This window comes from Hyperoodon ampullatus, assembly GCF_949752795.1.
Source record: "Hyperoodon ampullatus genome assembly, chromosome: 1".
Taxonomy (NCBI): domain Eukaryota; kingdom Metazoa; phylum Chordata; class Mammalia; order Artiodactyla; family Ziphiidae; genus Hyperoodon; species Hyperoodon ampullatus.
In genome coordinates this window covers 128,777,291-128,797,182 of record NC_136914.1, presented here as the reverse complement: position 1 = coordinate 128,797,182, position 19,892 = coordinate 128,777,291, and the positions used below count along the sequence as shown (strand labels likewise).

Below are 19,892 nucleotides of genomic sequence, written 5' to 3'. Positions count from 1 at the left end.
TAACAGTGCCTGCGGTGGGGGGCGCCTGCTGAATGCCTTTCTCATGGCACTTTATTTAATTCTCCCAAGGCAATCTAGTGGAGTTGGGATTAGAACCCAGGAAGGACTGAGCCCAGAGTTCCCTTCTTTATGTGGTTTCTATTCCATGGATCAAATTTAAATGCACCACCAGGTTTCTTTAGTTTTTGATGTTTTAAAAGAACAGGAGAAGGTAATGTAACAAACCCCAGGGTTCTCAGTCCACAGGGGACTGTGCTGTCTAGGCTGATGCGCCTCATACCCCAGTCTTAGGCCAGAGAACCATAGACAGGGCCTGTGTGTCACCGGCAGCTCTGACTCTCCTTGCTCAGGTGTTTACTGCAAGTTCATGGCCTTTATTTTTTCCTTTATTGATCATCCGTCTTCACTGAGCCAGCCTTCTGACCTGGGTTTTTATAACCCCAAACTATGCCATTCATCCACTACTATGACTTATTTTGGGGTCAGTCCTGTAGGTCCCAGCTCTGCTGCTAAATAGCAATATGATCCTGGACCCATTTCTTTCTTTCTTTTTTTTTTTTGGTTGCATTGGGTCTTTGTTGCTGCGCGCGGGCTTTCTCTAGTTGCGGCGAGCGGGGGCTACTCTTGTTGTGGTATGCGGGCTTCTCATTGCAGTAGCTTCTCTCGTTGCGGAGCACGGGCTCTAGGGCGCAGGCTCAGTAGTTGTGGCTCGCGGGCTCTAGAGCGCAGGCTCAGTAGCTGTGGCGCACGGGCTTATTTGCTCTGCGGCACGTGGGATCTTCCCGGACCAGGGCTCGAACCCGTGTCCCTTGCATTGGCAGGCGGATTCTTAACCAGTGCACCACCAGGGAAGTCCCATGGACCCATTTCTTGACCTGAGCCTCAGTTTCTTCCATGGTAAAGGGGATGATATGCCCCGCCTTGTAGACCTGAGTAAGGTGACTAAAACATTGTGGGGACCTATGGCTAACTTGAATGTGTTTGGGGTAATCTCACTGCACGTGGCATACACAGTTCATCTTCTTTTCTGTCATGATGAAGGCATCTTGATTTTTGTGCTGTCTCAGAACAAGTTGAACCTTGACTTATGTATGGGTTATGAATTCACATACTTTTGACAGAGGTATCCTGTTTATCATTTTAAAAAACATGGAAAGCAAAACCCCTTCTCTCTGCCCGGCACAGCCCTCACACTCCCAGTGCTGTCTTGAGGATCACAGATGTGACTGGGGGCAGTGATGGTGATGATAAAGATGGTTATTTTATATATTTTTACCCTAGATGTATCCTTTGTTTGAATTATCTTCTTGTTGTTTTATATCATGATAATATATGTTAAAACTCTAGCTTCTGGCCCTGAATTAAAACTTGTGTATGTAGGACTTGTTTCAAGGATTCCTCTTTTAAAAGGGGTGTCAGGACATTTGAACATGCGTCAGAGGAATTGCATCTTTGGTTTTTATATTCACTGTCCTAATTTCCATTTTGGTGTTTTTTCTAGTTTTTCCTTGGACCAAGATGACTGATGGAAACCTTTCCACCACTACAAATGGCGTAGCCTTGATGGGCATTCTGGACGGTCGACCAGGAAACCACGTTCAGAACCTGCAACACTTGAATCTCAAGGCACCCAGATCCCTCTCGTTGCCTGAGTATGGGCCCCAGCTGAAACTTGGTGCTTTAGAAGATCGGCACAGCCTTAAATCGGTGGACTCAGGCATCCCTACCCTAGAGATCGGCAACCCGGAGCCTGTCCCCTGCAGCGTGGTCCATGTGAAGAGGAAGCAGTCCGAGTCGGAGATCATCCCTGAGCGAGCCTGCCAGAGCGCCTGCCCCCTGCCTTCCTGCGCGCCGCCAGCTCCCAGCAGTGCCGAGTGGGAACGGAGTGTGCGGAAGTCCTCCACGTTTCCCAGGACAGGCTATGACTCGGTGAAGCTCTACAGCCCCACCTCCAAAACCCTGAACCGCAGCGACAATGTCTCGGTCTGCAGCGTGTCCAGTCTCGGCACAGAGCTGTCAACCACGCTGTCCATCAGCAATGAGGACATCTTGGACCTCGTGGTCACGAGCAGCTCCAGTGCCATCGTGACCCTGGAGAATGACGATGACCCACAGTTTACTGATGTCACCTTGAGCTCCATCAAGGAAACCCATGACCTACGCCAGCACGACTGTGTTGATGAAACTGAGGAGGGGAGGAAATTGAAAATATTGGGACCATTTAGTAACTTCTTTACAAGGTAATGCCGTCTTTATCTCTCTAGAAGAGCCAGGTTATTCAGTTCAGACCAGTTGCGTTGTTCTTGTCTGCAGTGTGTCCTGTGTTTCCTGCCCACAGAGCAGACGCTGTCGTACAGATAATTATGCCGTTTCCAGTAGCACAGAGTCCTGTGGACTTGTGCACAGGACTGGTGATTCTGCTGTTTGATTCCTCACTGCTGGCTGTCACTCCTGTGTCCCTGTCACTCGCACAGTCTCTTGTCACTTCCTGGCCTCTGACCTGCTGTGGCTGAGGCTGACCTGTGAGTGGCCACTGTTACCAGATCAGCAGCCTTTGTCAGCTTTACCCTCCAAAGGGCCCTTTATGCTGATAACTTGAGTTTCTTGGGCCAAGTGGAGGGTGCTGGCGAGGGTGATATCGGACTTAGTAACTCCAGCCTCTGCTGGCACAACCCAGGGCTGGTGTTTCTGGGTGCCCCTGGATGCGTGCCCTGTGCTCATGCCTGGCTGTGCTCTTTTGTTCGTGTTCTGGCCCTGGGCCTGCTGCTGAGATGTGTGCTGTCACTGCACTGCAGCCACACACGTTCCCACCTGTGTTAGGACCAGGCCATCCACCCCACTCCCTGTGGTGCCCTGTCCCCAGGCACCGAACCGGGATGCTGGCGTCCCTGTGTTTCACCTTAAGCCCTGTGCAGCCCTTCCTACAGCCTCTTTTTTGTGCCCTCGTGTTTCCGTTCAGCAAGTGTTTTGTGTTTGCGTCCTGGGCTCTGCCTTTGACAGGCAACATAGGAGTAATTCGGCACTGACCTTGGGTGGGCTTGCAGGCTGGGGGTGGTGGAAGTGGACCTATCAGTCAGTCACATAGGCAAACGTGAACTCCCAAACTGTGGAGTGCCGCAGGGAAGGGCCGAGGGCCCTGGAGACTGTGTGCAGAAGGGCCGTCTGCTCCCCAGCAGCTCTCTGGAGGGCCTGGGCCCAGGGCCTGGCAGGTAGGAATGCCTCCCTGGTCCACTTGGCTGCCCCTGTCTGTGCCTGTAGCGGAGCCTGTGTTGGACACTTGGCAGTACGGGTGTCCCTTCGAGGTGGTGGACGTGCTGGCTTGAATCAGCCGGGGCTTCTGTGGCTGTGGGCGTGCATGTCCACTTACAGCTGCCTCGGCTCAGTCATCGTCTGACGGTGGGGTCGTCTTGGATGAGCTGAGACCAGTCCTGAGTGAGAAGCTCTTCAATGGGGGCTGTGGCTTTATGGGGCACCTCTTCTCTCTGATGCACCCACAAACAGGTATTGTGCTACTCCTAGGAGAATTCCTGGCCACAGAACTCAGTGACTCCACGGTTGCCTTCAGTGGGAGGAACCCAAGAACCATGCGGGAGACCCACGATCCTCACTGAGGCCATAGCCCTAAAACAGTGCTGCTGCAGATCAGATCTGTGTGGCTGAACTGTTCCCTTTGCTCAGATCAGTGTCTTCAACTTTGCCTGTTGATGAATACCGTCTGGGTGCCTGTTAAATACGGCTCTTCAGGCTTCATCCCAGAACTCCAGGATCAGAATCTCAGGGAAGGGGCTTTGGAGACAGGTTTTTAGAATCATCTGAGGTTCTTGGCAAATTTGGGAAACCTTGCTCGAAAATGGGGGTGGCTGGGAAACAGCATAGAGGAAAGAGCTTAGCTTTGGAATTCAGCAGATCTGCATCCACATTCTAGCTGTGTGACCTTGAACAAGTTACTTCACCTCTCTGAACTTTCTCATCTCTAAAGTAGCGTTAGTAAATAGCCTAGCACAGGATGCCTATTATGTTGTTGATGTATTGATACTGTGTTTGTACTCTTACTTGCATTGTCCCCATTGTCATTTGCTTTCTGTCTCAGCTTCATATCTACAAAATGGGTATGATGAGGCCTACTCCCACGGTGGTCAGGGAGACGAAGTGGGCTGACACGTGTGAACCTTAGTAAGGACTCAGAGTGAACGTTGAAGCATCAGTTGCTTGTTGTGATGGTCGTGACTGCGTCTTGCTTTGTCTGCTTGCCTTTGTCTTACTGTTTGTGTTGGAGCCTCATTTCCTTTGAAAGGAAACACCATCAATTACTGCAGATTGTTTCTTGAAAATCTTTCTCGGCTTTGTGCCACAGAAATCAAATGTCTCTTTGTTTTATTTCTTAATTCTTGTCTCCTTCCCCTTGTTTTGATGACTGTGACATTATTATTGTGAGCCATTATTAAGTACCTTTGGAAAGCAGGTGGATTATTAATGACAAGTGAATCAAGATGTGTGATATCGTGGGCCAAGTGTAGTGAATTTTTTGTCCTAGAGTCTTAAGTGTTAGAGAAGAGTTTCAGTCCATAATTCCTTTGAGGGGAAAAAGGGAGTTCTGTGCAAAAATGTCTGGAACCCACTAAACATTTTACAGGTGAGTTTATAGGCAGGGCCTGGCACACAGCAGGTATTTTGAGGACGGTGGACCGTGTGAGTTCTTGTTGAGGGCAGGGCTGGGGCTGGAGCTGGTCCTTCGCGGTTCCCAGCCCAGGCTTCTGAGTCATCCTATGTCTCCACTCTGTCCCCTCAACCCAGCGACTCCCTTGACCCTCGTGCCCGTCTGTTGTCCTTGTCCTCACCGAGTCCACTTCTAGGTTGTAGAAAGCAGCGTGGGCGGCATTGTGGAAGGCCAGTCTAGGAGAATGGGGCTCAGAGGAAGCGGTGGAGGTGGTCAGGGAACTTGGGGCCTGAGGGAGCAGACCTGTTGGTGAACCTGACTGCTTGATGAGGGTGGCCTGGACGAGTCAGGAGCAGAGGAGTGCCGGGGGGCTGGCTGAGCCCAGCCGCTGCCCAATGGAAGCCCAGGCCCAGCTCCTGTTTGTGCCTTTGCCCCTTCCTTCACATAGACTGTGGTAAGCACCTCTTTTGGAGACTCCACCCTGAGCTTAGAGATAGTCCCTGCCCTTAAGGAGCTCCCTCCGGGGGGGAGATGGACACACACTGCAGGGGTGGGGGGCACGAGTCTTGACATGGGGCTGTGTGTGTGTGTGTGTGTGTGTGTGTGTGTGCGCGCGCGTGCGTGTTGGGGGTACCGAGGTCAGGAGCACCGGTTCAGGAGTTGGGCTGGCTGGGTTCAGTGTTAGCTGTCCTACGTAATAGCTGTGTGACCATGGGCAAGTTACTTCACCTCCCTGAGCCTTAAGTGGGGCATAAAACTACTGTGCAAGGTTAGAGATCAAATAGGTGAAGCATCTAGCGCACTTCCTGGCCCTCCGTAAGTAGTAGCTGTCAGTGGTTCTAACATAAATATTATCATTTCTAAAAAATATGTTTTCTAAAGCTTTCTCTAGTTCTTATCCCCATATTGTGCTTTACTTTGATCAATCCAGGATTGAAAAAGATCAGGATTTCTCCACTTTGGCTCTGTTGACATTTGGGGAGGGGTGAATCTTTGTGGTGGGAACTGTCCTGTGCATTGAAGGCTGTTTAGCAGCATCCCTGGCCTCTACCCGCTAGATGCCAGTAGCATCTTTCCAATTGTGACAACCAAAAATATCCTCAGACAGCGCTGATGTCCCTGGAGGGCTGGGGTGGGGAGATGGGCAAAATCACCCAGCTGTTGAGAACTGCTGAGCTAGCAGGTTGTAAATGTTGGTATTTAATTGCTTCTTTGAAGGAAATTTACTAATGTTATATACATATGCATATTTTTTGTTAAAAGTCTAGTTGATTTATAATATTATATTAGTTTCAGTGATTCAATATTTTAATAGATTTATTCCATTTAAAGTTATTACAGGGACTTCCCTGGTGATCCAGTGGCTAAGACTCCATACTCCTAATGCAGGGGGCCCGGGTTCGATCCCTAGTCAGGGAACTAGATCCCACATGCCGCGACCAAAGATCCGCGTGCCACAGCTAAAGGTCCCGCGTGCCTCAACGAAGATCCCGTGTGCTGTGACTAAGACCCGGCGTAGCCAAAAAAATAAATAAATAAATACTAAAAAAAAAAAAAAAAACCTTAATATAAAATATTGGCTAACTTCCACTAATGTAATATATTTTGAGCAGGATCCTCATCTTATATAGAAGAGAGGGTCTGTGTTCAGGGCTCCTCTGAACCCAGTGTAGTGTAACGGCCTTTATCTAAAAAGCTGGACAGCAAATATGAGAGGAATTCAGTAACACGCTTGTTTTCCACAGGAGATAGGGTTGGGATTTCTGTGAAGCCCAGGGTTTAAGGCTACTCATCTGCTCCGGGCTGGAAGGTGGTAATTAGCTTTGACCACTTACATCTTCTTTTGTGCAGCCCTTTATTAAGCTCTTAGAAGCGATGACCTGAGTATCCTTTGCTGAGAAGCGATGCTTGAACTGGGTGAGAAGGAGCTCGCCAAGCGAAGACGTGGGGCAGAGGGAACAGCTTGTGGACGGCTGGGAGCTGTGGAGCCCCTGGGTGTGTTTAAAGGACTGTAATGAAGCATTTTTCCGGTCCGCTTCCTGACCTGGCTGAGAGGTCCTTGTGGGCACAGTCTGTGTCTGGTTCGCCCTGGCACTGAGTTGTAATTCAAAGATAGAGACAGAGGAGTTGGTGGTTCAGAGCTGGAGCTGCCCAGACCCAGGTTTGAACCTCAGCTCTGCCATTTTTGACCTGTGTGACCTCAAGAAACTTCCTTAATAACCTCTGTGGCCCCCAGGGTGTACTGGGTGACGGGGTTAATTGTACCTCTTGTGAAGAGTTGATGTGGAGGTTAAACGACATCCTACAGGTGAGGCTCTGGGCAGAGCACATACCCAGTATGAGCAGGTTGGATTCCTGGCCCTGCTCTCTGCTTTTGTTGGGTTTCCCATAAGATTTCACTTTTTTAAAAAGGGAGTGTGAAAAAACTTGAAACCACTGGCTTAAGAAAAATAAATCTTTAGATGGGCACTTTGACTCAGTGGGAAAGTGCTCAACTAAAATTTTAGTTCCTGTACTGACCTAGGCATTTGGGATTTGATCATTTGAAAAGCCACATGAGCAGTGCTAAGGAACATATCTGTCCCCTGCTTTCTTTTTAGGGAGGTGAGTTAGCTTACCAACAGGGTGGACGCACTTCAGAGACACGTGACAGCCAGAGCCCTTGGCACAGGGAGTAACAGACAATGTCCAGTGCTTGCCGGGTGCCATTCTCAGCACTTCTGAGGGGTCACCTTGTTTAATCTTCAACTGCCACACGAGGGAGTGCGGTGTGTTAGATTTGATGGGCTGGCTTGTTCATCCTTCTAGGGGCCTTTCCTGCACTGTGGAGCCAGAGAGTTAAAAATGTGTGTTTCCCAGAGATGCTTGCCGCCAGGGTTCCAGGCATGAATTAGGTCCCGTTTGTGAAAGATTTGAGGCCGAAGTCAGGCGGAGACCATGTTTCTTCCCCTTTTGGCTGTTTTCTGCTGTTTAGTGATGTCATAGAGATGTGAGGCTTCCCTGCAGCATCCTCCCTGTGTCCCTTTCCTGAATGTGTAGAGGCAGCTGCGGTGCAGGAGGTGGCTGCGTTCTGCATCCCAGGGTTGAGAGGAATTGTGGTGGCTTCCTGATCCTCCTGCATTCTGGAATTCCATTCCATTCCAGTGGCAGTTCAGGTGTGGCAGCTCCCCTGGTGCGTCAGTTCTGTGTTGTTCGGGGAGCCGTTCCTGGGGGCCCAGTTGAGAGGCACCTACCGCAGCCCTTACAACAGTTTTGAAATCATCTAATTCCTTAAGTTAAATCCCTTTCTGCTTAAAATTCCTAGAGTGGGTTCTGTATGCTGCACTGAAAGCTGATGGATTCAGGTAAGTACCGTAAGAATTCTCATTTATAGGTGAGGAAACTGAGGCAAGAGGTGGTTAAGTAGCTTGCAAGGGATACAAAGATGATACGGGGTTTGGGACTCTGAACTTAGGTTTCTTTTCTGGAAAACAGAAATAAGTTCATGCTTCAGAGGATTGAATGGGGCGGAAATAAATGTACATGGATGAGAAGCACCCAGCACATGGCAGGCATATTAATGTCTACTTTATTTATTTGTTTATTTTTTTTTGCCTGACTGTAGTTTTCTACTGCTTTGACCATTTTAGAATTAGCATCAGTGAATTGAGGTATAACATTGTCACTGTGAATTTTCTGTAAAATGTGCTTGCCAATATTCTTGGTGACTTTGACCTGGCGTTAGTGATATACAGAAAACACCTGCTGTATATCTGAGCTGCTGGGGTGTGTGTATGTGTACACACATGCACCGCTGTGATACCTGGATGGAGCACTGGTTGGTGTTCTCTTGATCTACCTGTTTGCTGGTGTGTGGTCTTGGGTAAGCCATCCACTCAGCCTCTCTGGGGCTTAGTGTCCTTGTCTGCACAATGAGCTGAGGGTGTCCTCCTCTGAGCTGTGAAAATGAAAGGAGGGACCTGATCAAGGTGTTGAGCTCAAGTGCCAGGCAAGAAGGTACAAGATGGGCACACACAGCTGGAGGTGGCTGTGCAGATCCCTGTACTGTGCCGTGTGATGAGGGTTTGAAAAGAGATACGAGCACAGCAGCAAATGCCCTGGGGAGGTCCAGAAAGAAATACAGGGCTGCCACGCCAGCAGGCCTTCGAAAGTGTCTTCTGTGTGCACACGGTTGAGACAGTGTTTCTTTGTCAAAGTCACAGGAGCAGGGAAAAGCTCAGCATTTCTGGGAAAGCACCGTAGCAGGAGGCGCTCAGGATGGAGAGCTGAGGTGGGAGAGGAGATGGAAAGGTGGGCAGGAGCTCATATTCGGCGGGGCCTTTAGGACCCACATTTAGGCTCAAAGCACTCAAAGCACGTTAAGAGCCACACACAGTAAGATGCAGGTCTGCCCAGGAGCGGATGACTGCCTTGACAAGAGAGGGTTGAACCTGGTTAGAGGAGGGGCTCCCCTTGGGGGAGGGAGTAGCTACCGTGTTCTGAGCACACACCAGGCACTTCACTCTCCCTCAGGCGTTTGTTTCACAGCCCTTCGAGTAGGGATTGTGACCTTTCACTTGTCCAACCCCAGAGTTTGTGCTCTTTCTACAGAAGACACCGCCCTGCCCCTTGTCACGTGTGTTTCGTGATCAGAAAGGGGAGGGGGGACTTGGGCAGGGAGGGCAGGAGGAGAGGAGGTGGAGATTCTGCAGGCTGGACAAGCAGAGACTAAGCCGGGTGGGTTGGGGGACAGGGCCGTGGCACTTCCTCAGGGCACGGGAGCTCCTGAGGGGGAGGAGGGCGTTGTGGGCAGGCAGGTGGAGAATGCCTTTTCCTAGGTGTTCCAGAGCATGGCGTGGGGCTGGGGTCAGCTCCGAGGCTTGCTGGCTCGGGGGCGGGGGTGTGGGGGCTGCGGCAGAGCAGGGTCAGTGACAGGTGCCGCCTTGGCCTTGAGCGCCGGAGGAGCAGGAGGGCTTTAGCAGGCAAGGACCCCAGTAGGGTGGTTCTGTTGTCCCCATCGAAAGATCTGTGAGGTGTCTCCGTTATTCCGAGCGTTGCCCTTTCTGTGTGCCTTGTTTTCACAGGCACACGTTTACCCTGGGGCTTCTGACCCTGTTTTGAAACCCGCACCCCAGGATTTTCAGTGCCTCCGATGTGAATTCTTGTACCAGATGGATTTTCGGTAGCCCAGCCCCCTTGATTACGGAATGCCTACACTTCTTTTCCGACCCCTGTCTGCCCAGCTCAGTTCTCAGCAGCTGTTGTTTAGGCACCTGGGAGGTCATCAGTGACCTTGACTAGAGATGTTTCTCTCACTCCAGGTGAGGGTCAATTTGAGGTTGTCCTTTGAGTTTGGAGAGGATGCAGCAGATAGTGGCCCTCTGCCGACATGTGACGGGAGCCGCAGGAGGCCAGCCGTCTGTGCTGGACACTTGGGGGAGGTTGGGTGCCGCCGCAGGCGCCGTTTGGAGAGCCCTTCTGTCAGCGATACAGCTGTGCTCAGAAAGAACAGCTGGGTTTGTTGAGGCTGTGTTGCCTCCCTGTGCTTTGCTAGGCTTTGTTTTCTTTTGGCAGCAAGTTGCAGCCATAGTAATTTATTTATTGAGTGCCTGCAGTGTACCAAGCCTTGAGCTAGGTCCTTAATTATGTTTCTCATCATACATTCTTTCCAGAAATATTTACTGAGCATCCACCATATGCCAAGGCACTGCTCTAGGTGCTTGGGATTGATTTGTGGACCAAACAAAGACCTTTGTCCTTGGAGAGCTTACATTCTAGTGGGGGGAGGCAGGTAATAATCACCATTAATAAATAAGTGAAGCATATATGTTGGCAGTGATGAGTGCTGGGAGGAAAATGAGAGAGTAGAGGTGGTAAGAGGGGGGGCAGGGGGACTGGAGAAGGCAGGTCAGGGTTGCCCGCCGAAGGAGTGCCCATCGGGTGAATGAAGAGGAGAGGTTTAAGCAAAGACTTGAAGCAGGTAAGGAAAGAAGTTCACGGAGCAGATGCCTGGGAGAGGAGCGCCTCAGGCCAGGGAAGGGCACAGGCAGGCCTGGTGCGTTTGAGGAGCAGCGAAGAGGCTCGAGCAGTGACGAGGGGGCTGAGGTCAGTGGGACCAGGTCCCGTGTGGGCCTGGAGGCTGCTGTAGGTGGTGACGGAGGAGTCTGGACTTGCGGAGTTGGGCCTGAGCAGGGATGTGAGTTTGGAGTTGTTGGGTTTGGGACAAGGTGAGGTCACCAAGAGGAACGAGAAGTGAGCCTGAGGCACGGAGCCCTGAGAGGCCTGCGGAGAGGAGGAGCCCCGTGGGAGGTGGGCTGGGGAGGTGGAGGAATGGAGTGCTGTAGCTCAGGGAAGCCAGGTGCAGACGGGGCGGCGTCGGGGGTGGGGTGTGATCAGCTGGGCTGAGGGTGTTTGAGGGTCAGGGGAGATGAGGACAGACAAGTGACTTTAGCGAAAGGACCTTGGCCAGAGCTGTTCTAGTGGAGCTGTGCAGGGCCAAGCATAACTGGAGCAAAGTTAAGGGAATGGGAGGAGGGAAGCTGGAAGTGGCAAGCACACGCAGTTCTTTTGGTGGGTTAGCTGCATCGGGGGCAAAGAAAGAGGGCGATAGCTGGAGGAAGAAGTGGTGTGAGCTTGCTTCTTTTTTAAGATTGGAGAAATCCTTTTGTTTTTGTTACTGTTTTTGTTTACTGTGAAGTAAGATAGTAGAAGTTGAACATATCAGAGAGAGTAGAGGATTCTGGAGCCTTGTCCTTGAGTTGCCTCCGCCGGAGTGGGATCTAGGGCTCAAAGAGAGAAATTGGCTTTGGTCGGGTGGCATCATCTAGATAGACAGGCGGCGGAGCCTAGTGTGTGGGCACAGATGCTGGAGGCCAGATGTGGCCATAGGAGACTGGAAGTCCTCTCTTTTTCAGTGCATAGAGACTACTTTATTGTTTTTTTTTTTTTTTTGCAGTACACGGGCCTCTCACTGTTGTGGCCTCTCCCGTTGCGGAGCACAGGCTCCGGACGCGCAGGCTCAGCGGCCATGGCTCACGGGCCCAGCCGTTCCGCGGCATGTGGGATCTTCCCGGACCGGGGCACGAACCCGTGTCTCCTGCATCGGCAGGTGGACTCTCAACCACTGCGCCACCAGGGAAGCCCTACTTTATTGTTTTTAGTGCTGCTTCATTGTTTTGTGTGTGTGTGTGAATATAGATTTTAATCAACATATTTGCTTTTTAAAAGGTAGACTTTGGGCTTCCCTGGTGGCGCAGTGGTTGAGAGTCCACCTGCCGATGCAGGAGACACGGGTTCGTGCCCTGGTCCGGGAAGATCCCACGTGCCGCGGAACGGCTGGGCCCGTGAGCCATGGCCGCTGAGCCTGCGCGTCCGGAGCCTGTGCTCCGCAACGGGAATGGCCACAACAGTGAGACGCCCGCGTACTGCAAAAAAAAAAAAAAAAAAAAAAAAGGTAGACTTTATTTTTTAGAGCAGTTTTAGGTGCACTGCAACATGAAGCAGAGTTCCCATATACCTCCTCCCCCGGGACCTGTGCAGCACCCCCCCCCCCCCCCCCACTGTCAGCATCCCCACCAGAGTGGTACCTTTGTTGCAGTCAATGAGCCTGAATTGATACTGGGTTGGCGAAAAAGCTCGTTCTGGTTTTTCCATAACATTATACGGAAAAACCCGAATAAACTTTTTGGCCAACCCGATAGATACATCGTTATCACCCAAAGTCCATAGTTTACATGAGGGTTCACTCTTGGTGTTGTACATTCTGTGGGTTTGGACAAGTGTGTCATGACATGTATCCACCATTATAGGATCAGACAGAGTAGTTTCACAGCCCTAAAAGTCCCTTTGCCCCACCTCATCATCCCTCCCTCTCCACTAACCCCGGTGACTGCTTTTTTACTGTCTCCATAGTTTTATCTTTTCCATCATCAGGGTCATACAATACGCAGCCTTTTCAGATTGGCTTCTTTCACTTAGTGATATGCGTTTAAGGTTCCTCCAGGGCTTTCAGTGCCTTGCTGGCTCATCTCATTTTAGTGCCGAGTGACAGTCACTGTCTGGACGGACCACGGTTTATTTATCCCTTCACCTACTGAAGGACATCTTGGTGGCTGTTCCAAGTTTTGGCGATTCCGAATAAAGCTGCTGTAAGCATGTGTTTGCAGGTTTTTTGTGTGGACGTAAGTTTTCAGCTCCTTCGGGTGAATACCAAGGAGCCCAATTGCTGGTAAGAGTATGTTTAGTTTTGTAAGAGACTGCCACACTGCCTTCCAACGTGGCTGCACCATTTTGCGTTCCCACCAGCAGTGAGCGAGAGTTACTGTTGCTCCACGTCCTCGCCAGCATTTGCTGTTGTCAGTGGAATTCTCTTTCTGTTGCATCGTTTTCTTGGTGAAGTAGGAAGCAAGATCCTCAGCTGACAGTGAGGGTGGGGATGGAGGAGCAGGGAAGAGGTGTGAACCCCATCCGGGTGGCTGGGAGAGTAAAGGGCAGGGCAGCGCGACTGCGGGGGCGTCAGGGGTCTGGCCCGTGGCTGGAGACCAGGCAGCTGTGCCTCTTCTCCCATGGGTTCCCTGCACGGGTACGCACGTGGGGCAAGGGCGTAGTTTCGCTGAGTCCAGTGAAGTGAGGGGCAGGCGGGGGAGCCGAGGGTATGTGTAAGACTGTGACCTGGCCTTGAAGCCGAGCCGGGGGTAGGGGGTGTCTGGAGGGTGAGGGTCAGTGAAAGGAGGAAGGCTCAGCAGAGACTCCCATGGGTGGGGAAATTAGAGGGGCCAGTTGGAAAGACGCAAGGCTCGAGGTTGGTGGGGTGTCTTCACCTCGTGAGCAAAGGGGCTTACGGTCACACGGCTAGTTGGCAGTGGGGCTTGGAGGGGCTCAGCCTGCCTCCTCCGCAGCCCCAGTCTGTCTGCTGTGCTCTGGGCCGCCACATTGTTAGAGCTCTGTCTGATGACTCTGGTCAGGGAAGGTTGAAGAAAGGCGGTGAAGTGCCTTCGTCCTGCTCCTCTCGCGTGCTGGGTAGGGAGAGGAAGGCGGCAGCGGTTCTGTCCCAGGGACATTGTCATGATCGGCGCTGCTCTGGTGGGCTGGCCATGGGTATAAGAAGACCCCCCCATTTGTGAACAGCACCCCATCCTTAGGGAGACGTTGGCGTGGGGTGCGGGGTCCTGTGTTTGGGGCCGGGGGAGAACCGTGGGAAATAGCACTGAATGGGCCGTGTGGCTCCCCCTTCCCCGGGGCTCACTGCAGGCCCCACTGCTAAGGAGCTGCATGGGACAGTGGTGCCCTGCTCTGGGGCTTTGTGCCCTGGAGTGGCCGCCCAGGCCAGGATAGCAAGAGGGGAAAGAAATGCCACAAAGAAAGGTCTGCGAGGAACGTGACCATTATTGGGCTGGACGCGAGGTGTCCCTTCGTCTTCTTCAGTCCTTGGTCTGCAGGGGACTCCACCCTCACTCCAGCTGGCCGCCCGTGCCTTTGTGTTGATGTTCCTCTGGCCCCCCCAGTCCAGGCCCAGGCCTGCTCACTCAGGGACACCTTCTCCATGGTCCTCTGAGGATCTGCACCCTGAAGCATGCCTGTAGATGCTTAGCCACTGTCAGCAGGGGCCGGTCCAGCCTCCACGTGGGGACCAGCCTCACGGGCCTTCTGTGTGCCCCGAGGAGCCTGTGTTCACACAAGAGGGGGGCTCACGGAAGATACTGGGGGCCGGGGAGCTTGTGTGCGTCACCGCAGCTGCCCGGTGCTGGGGCTTCGGCTGCCCTCCGCCTGGTAGGCCCCATCTCCTGGCCGTTCCAGGTCCGTGGGTGCTCCCCTTCGCCCCGCAATAGCACTTCCCAGAATGTCTGTCGGGGCTGGAGCCCACTCGAGGGCAGCATGGGGACTGCACAAGTAAAGGCCTGGACGTGCAGTGACACAGCAGCGGCTACCCTTTCCCGGGGGGGCGTGGGCTCAGCTGGAGTGACGTGTGGGAAAGGGCAGTGGGAACCTGATTGAAGCCCTCCCAGACGTCAGGTGGTGGCCTCTTCCTCAGAGCTCTGCCGCCTACCCGCTCCGCACCTGTGGCAAGTCGCTTTGCAGGTGCTGCGTTCCCATGTGTGAAATGCAGAGTTGGGCCAGGCGGTTGATCCAGCGGGAGGAGCCATCTTGAATCAGCGTCTCACCTGCGTGCAGCCCCTGCTTTCCTCCCACAGGCTTGTCGACCCCTCCTGGAGTAGGTTCCCTTTCTTCCCCCCACTGCTGCGCACACTTTAAACGAGAAGGATCTACCGAAGGTTCCCGGGGAAGAGTGGAGGGCTCCCAGCTCGTGCTGTTGCTATGGCAGCTGCCATTGTGCAGTGTCATCCGATGGGTTCCCCCCGTCCCCCGGCCTGGGTGCCCCTAGGGACTACATCTCACTCATCCCATGCTGGCATCTACTTAGAACTCAGTAGATGCTTGTCTGATAGTTGAATTCAGATGTCGTTCATTTCCTCAGTGAATAGCCACCCAGGACCTGGTGCTGGGGATGCAGCAGCTGACAAGCCCCTCCCCCAGTAAAAGTACCGAGCGGCACTTACAGTCTACTCTGGCCACAGGGTTGCAGGAGATGCTCCATGTCAGACTTTAACTGCTGGGGAGAGATCAAAACCACCGTATTGGGAGAGGGATGAGGGATGGTGGAGGGTCGGGCTGCGGGAGGTTCCATTTTAAATAGGGAGGTCAGGGAGGGCATCACTGAGCAGGTGACATCTGAGCAGAGATCCGAGTGAGGTGAACAAGAGTGTTCTGGTTGAAGGACACGGCAGGTACAGAGGTGCTGAGGTTGGTGGGGACTTGCCTTGTTTCTCTGATGTGTGTGTCTTATGGGCTCCACTGACCCATACCCATCTCCCTGAGAAGCAAACCAGTGGGCTCCATGTCCGTGGTTCCCCGGCAGCTTGTGCATGCTTTAGCAGAGGCACCCTGCTTCGTTGTTTGGGTCCTTACGTTGGGACACAGTTGGTGCTTATGCTGGAGTCCAGACCTGAGCTGTCCAGCGTGTTAGCCACTGGCCACACGTAGCTATTTAAATTTAAATGGAAACTTTGGTTCCTCAGTAACACTGGCCACATTCCAGTGCTCAGTAGCCACACGTGGCCAGGGTCTGTCACATGAGACAGCTCAGGTTTATACATTCCCATCATTGTGGGATGTTCTGTTGTCCAGCGCTGGTCTAGATAGTCCAGATGACAATCTGTGACTTGATTTTTCACCTTTGTTTTCATGTGTAAAAGCAGCACATGGTGGTTGTGAAACAAGCGAATCAGTAATGAAGTATATGAAGCCAAGTGAAGCCTGTAGAAAGGACCATCCACGGGACCCCTAGAGAGAGGGAGGAAACAGGGTGGCCTGCTTCTTCCTCTGGAACGGAGGGGTGGGGGGCGAGAGCTGCTTGCAGGGTGTTGAGGATCTGCTCTGAGGCCCTGTTGGACACTGCCTGTGCGCTCTAGTGCAGGTTTCAATATCCCCAGATACTTGAGAGTGGACAGGGGGAGGACTTCCCTGCTGGTCCAGTGGTAAAGAATCCGCCTTCCAGTGCAGGGGATGTGGGTTCGATCCCTGGTCGGGGAACTAAGGTGCCACATGCCGCGGGGCAGTTAAGCCCGCATGCCGCTAACTACAGAGCCCATGTGCTCTGGAGCCCGTGTGCCACAACTAGAGAGGGGCCTGTGCGCCGCAACAAAAGATCCTGTGTGCTGCAACTAAGACCTGATGTGGCCAAAAAAATAAAGAAAATAAGTAAATAAAATAAATAAGTATTAAAAAAAAAAAAACAAGAGTAGATGGGGAGGAGCCTGCCCCCTCAGAGGTGTGTCCTGAAGGTGTCTGTTGTGCCTCCAGTGAACTCAGTGGGGATTCAGAGCGTGCAGTTGTAGAGCCAAAGATGTGAATATCCGTTCTGCCCTTCTGGCTGGGTGGCGGGCAGGTTGCTTCATTTTCCTGAACCTTGGTTCCCTTATCTCTGAAGTGGCGATAAGGAGGCAACGCATATAATAAAGCGCTTGGCACGGTGGCCGGTGCTGCGCCCTCTCTAGAGTTTATTAGGGGTCTCTTCCCTGCTTCTTGGTTGAGTGAATGAATGAACGCTAGTAAGTAAGTGCCACCGTGCCCAGGAGATGAGCATCAGGAAAGGGAAAACAGAGACAATGGATGCAGTCAGCCCTGAAGGCTGAACACAATGGATTTCTTTCACGTTACTGACGACTTGATTAAAATCAGGCCACTGGTTGGTTTTGTGTGGTCTAGCCAGTTCTCTGTTAGGTGTGGAACTTAAGGGAACAGGAAGATATTCTGGGAGATCCCAGCTGGGTTTGATGATCTGTTTCCTTCACGTTTGTGGGTCAGGAAACTTGTCCGTATCTGAGGAAAGAAACCTTTTAAGTTCAGCCACTTATTGTTGGGTGCTGACATTGAAATGCCAGTTGGCCCCAGCAGGGGAGGGCAGGGACTTTTCGCTGCAGAGTGCCGGAATCGGTAAATTCAGGAGCGGCCTGAACAGAACCAAGAGAGAATGTCTTCCGCCTGCACATATGTGTCCTATTCAGTAGCCAGACCATGTATGTTTCTGGTAAACCTCACAGGCTACACTGATTTCTCTGCTGCGTTTCTGCCCTGGCTTCTGGAAGGTGTTCATGTCCTTAGAAATTTCACAGCCATAAGCAAGGTAGTTTTGGGGAGTGGGGGTGAGGAGAATGTATTTGTTCTTTGCAAGAATAATCGGGCTTCCTGAGTTTATGCAACACCCTCAGTGTGCTGGCGGTATCGGGAAATCATACACTGCGTCTTTGTGGAAGTTTGACGTTATGGTCAGCCTGGGAGGGGTGATTCACTGTGAAATGCAGGACACTTTTGGGGGGGGTATAGGAGTTTGTGGGATTGTGAGAAATCCACAGGCAAACGCATTCCTGCAAAGCAGTCTTTCAGCCATCAGCTACTTTCTACTCATAAATTAACTTCCCTTTGCCCAGGTGGGTGTAAAATCTGTTCTACTTAAAAAATGTTAGTGGAATGATACAACAATTAAAACTGCCTTATTCTGTTTTCTACCTCCAGTAGTGCCTATTCTAAAATGATTACACATTTGTCTGTAGAACACTGGGTACTTGGTACAGCTAACATTAAACTCATCAGAGCCTTCTGCGTTTTTCGTGGTACACGTCCTACTGGATTGCCACATCCAATCAGCTAGTTCCTGTTTATGTGAGGGGAACTGGGTGTGTAACCGAGAGTTGTTTCAATTCCAGTTTTGCTGATTCTTTGTTGTGAATAGTTGTGGTTTGTCTCAGGATTCCTGTAAGGCTCTGTACATGGAAACAATGATGAGTCAGGCAGACTTGCCTAATAGCCGTTTTGGGCCCCACAAGCATCCAGTTTTCCTGTTAATTCCCCTTTGCTTCCAGCCAGAGGCTTTTTAGAATCCAGGCTCTGTGTACGGTGTTACAGGGAGTAGCAAATATTTGTAGGGGTTTGGAATTAAGTCCTGATTTCCTTTAGGTTTCAGATTTGGGTGGTTAAACACATTTCCCACCAGGCGGGGAGGCCCAGGGTTAAAGGTCAGGAGGGCATGGGCTCTGCCTCCCGGTCCACATCCTGCAGAGGTGTGTTGACTGAAAAAAGATGCGCAACCTAAAAGTTGAGAATTATGTTTCACTTGGTGGCTTTACTGAGGACTATAGCCCAGGAAGGCAGCCTCTCAGATAGCTCTGAGGGACTGTTGCAAAGAGATAAGCAAGGAGCCAGGATATATAGGAGTTTTTTGCTGGGGAAAAAAGGAAAACTTGCAGTCAGGTACAAAAGATTATTGCTAAATCACCAAAAATAACCCCAGATATCTCAAGTTAATGATTTTAGAGCTTTTCTGTGTATGGGAAGATACAAGTGTCTGTGCTGATTGAAATTATTCCTTAGATATGCATCTTAACTATCTAGGGCCAGTATCCTGTTTTTCTCCATCCTGAATCCCCTCAGGGTGCACCAGAGGGTTGGCCGTAGTGGCTTGATGGCTTGATGGCTTGATGGTGGGCAATGTTCCTTGTTTACTGGAATGGCAGGCAGCATTTTTTTGTCCACAGGTGGAAGGGAGCCCAGTATGAGGAGGAAGAAGAGGGCAGGAGGCCAGTTACATGAGGAAAAATATTTCCTGATGCACCCTCACACTAGCACCCGACTGTTCATTTACTTTAAGTCTTTATCCTGGAATGAACAGGTTTCATTCTTTTTAGAAGTTCCCTTGACAGCAGTTGTTTTTAAAGCAGAAGAAATTGAGTGGTGGTCAAAGTTGGTGAGGAGAACACACGAATATGTATTGATATTTACTTAGATGAGTGCTAGCTGCTGTAACAAACTTGAAATATAATGGCTCAGACACAGTGGAAGTTTATTTCCACACTCTGCCACGTTCTTTCCATCTGTGGCTCTGTCGATTGCAACCTGAGGACTCTGGGCTCCTTTGCATCAAGCCAAAGAGGGGAAAGAGCCTGAAGGCGCTGGGCGTGGGAGGTTTTCTGGGCTAGGCACACTTGATGTGGTACACATCACTCCACTCACAGTTTAATGTCTGGGACTCTGTCCCGTGGCCACACCTACCTGTAAAGGAGGTTGGGAAATGGGACCAGTTCCTGGGATAATGAGAAAATGGGTTTGGTGAAGAGCTAGGAGCCTCGCTGGCCATTTTTCGGGATGATTTTTCTTGATTCCCCTTCTTCATGAGAATTAGATGCCTGGAGTCCATGAGTTGAATGCTGTGTCATTCTCTTGCTTACATGGTAGTTCTTACACCTGCAACATAAACTCCAAACTACTTGACTGTAAGGGGCATTCTGGATCCAGCCGCTGCCCACCTCTCAGGCCTCCAGCTCCGTCCTGTGCTACAGCCACAGACCCAACAAAGTGTTACTCAGCGTTCTCTGGGCGCTTCCCTGGCGGTCCAGTGGGTAAGACTCCGCGCTCCCAACGCAGGGGGCGCGGGTTCGAGCCCTGCTCAGGGAACCAAGATCCCGCATGCCGTGGAGCGCAGCCAAAGAAAAAAAAAGGGAGTTCTCTGAACCAACCGTGTCTTATCCCTGCACCTTTGCCCTCTCTGCTCCCTCTGCCTGGCAAACTCCTGTTGTCCTTTAGGATTCCGCTTAAGTGACACCCCCTCTGGGAAGGCTTCTCTGATCACCCTACCCCCTTCCAGAGCCCTCAGATGGCACCCACACCCTCTGCAGCCCCCCCTTTTGCGACAGCAACCATAGCC

The 19,892-nt window shown here is 51.6% G+C and overlaps 1 protein-coding gene across 1 annotated transcript in view; it reads left to right on the top strand.

Moving 5' to 3' along the window:
• The first annotated feature begins 1,503 nt into the window (after positions 1–1,503).
• TBC1D14 (TBC1 domain family member 14) overlaps positions 1,504–19,892 on the top strand; it is a 90,564-nt gene continuing 72,175 nt past the window's right edge. Inside the window, exon 1 of the mRNA XM_079717139.1 lies at positions 1,504–2,240. Within this exon, the coding sequence (XP_079573265.1) occupies positions 1,519–2,240 (722 nt within the window). The 5' untranslated portion in view covers positions 1,504–1,518. The remainder of the gene's footprint in view (positions 2,241–19,892) is intronic.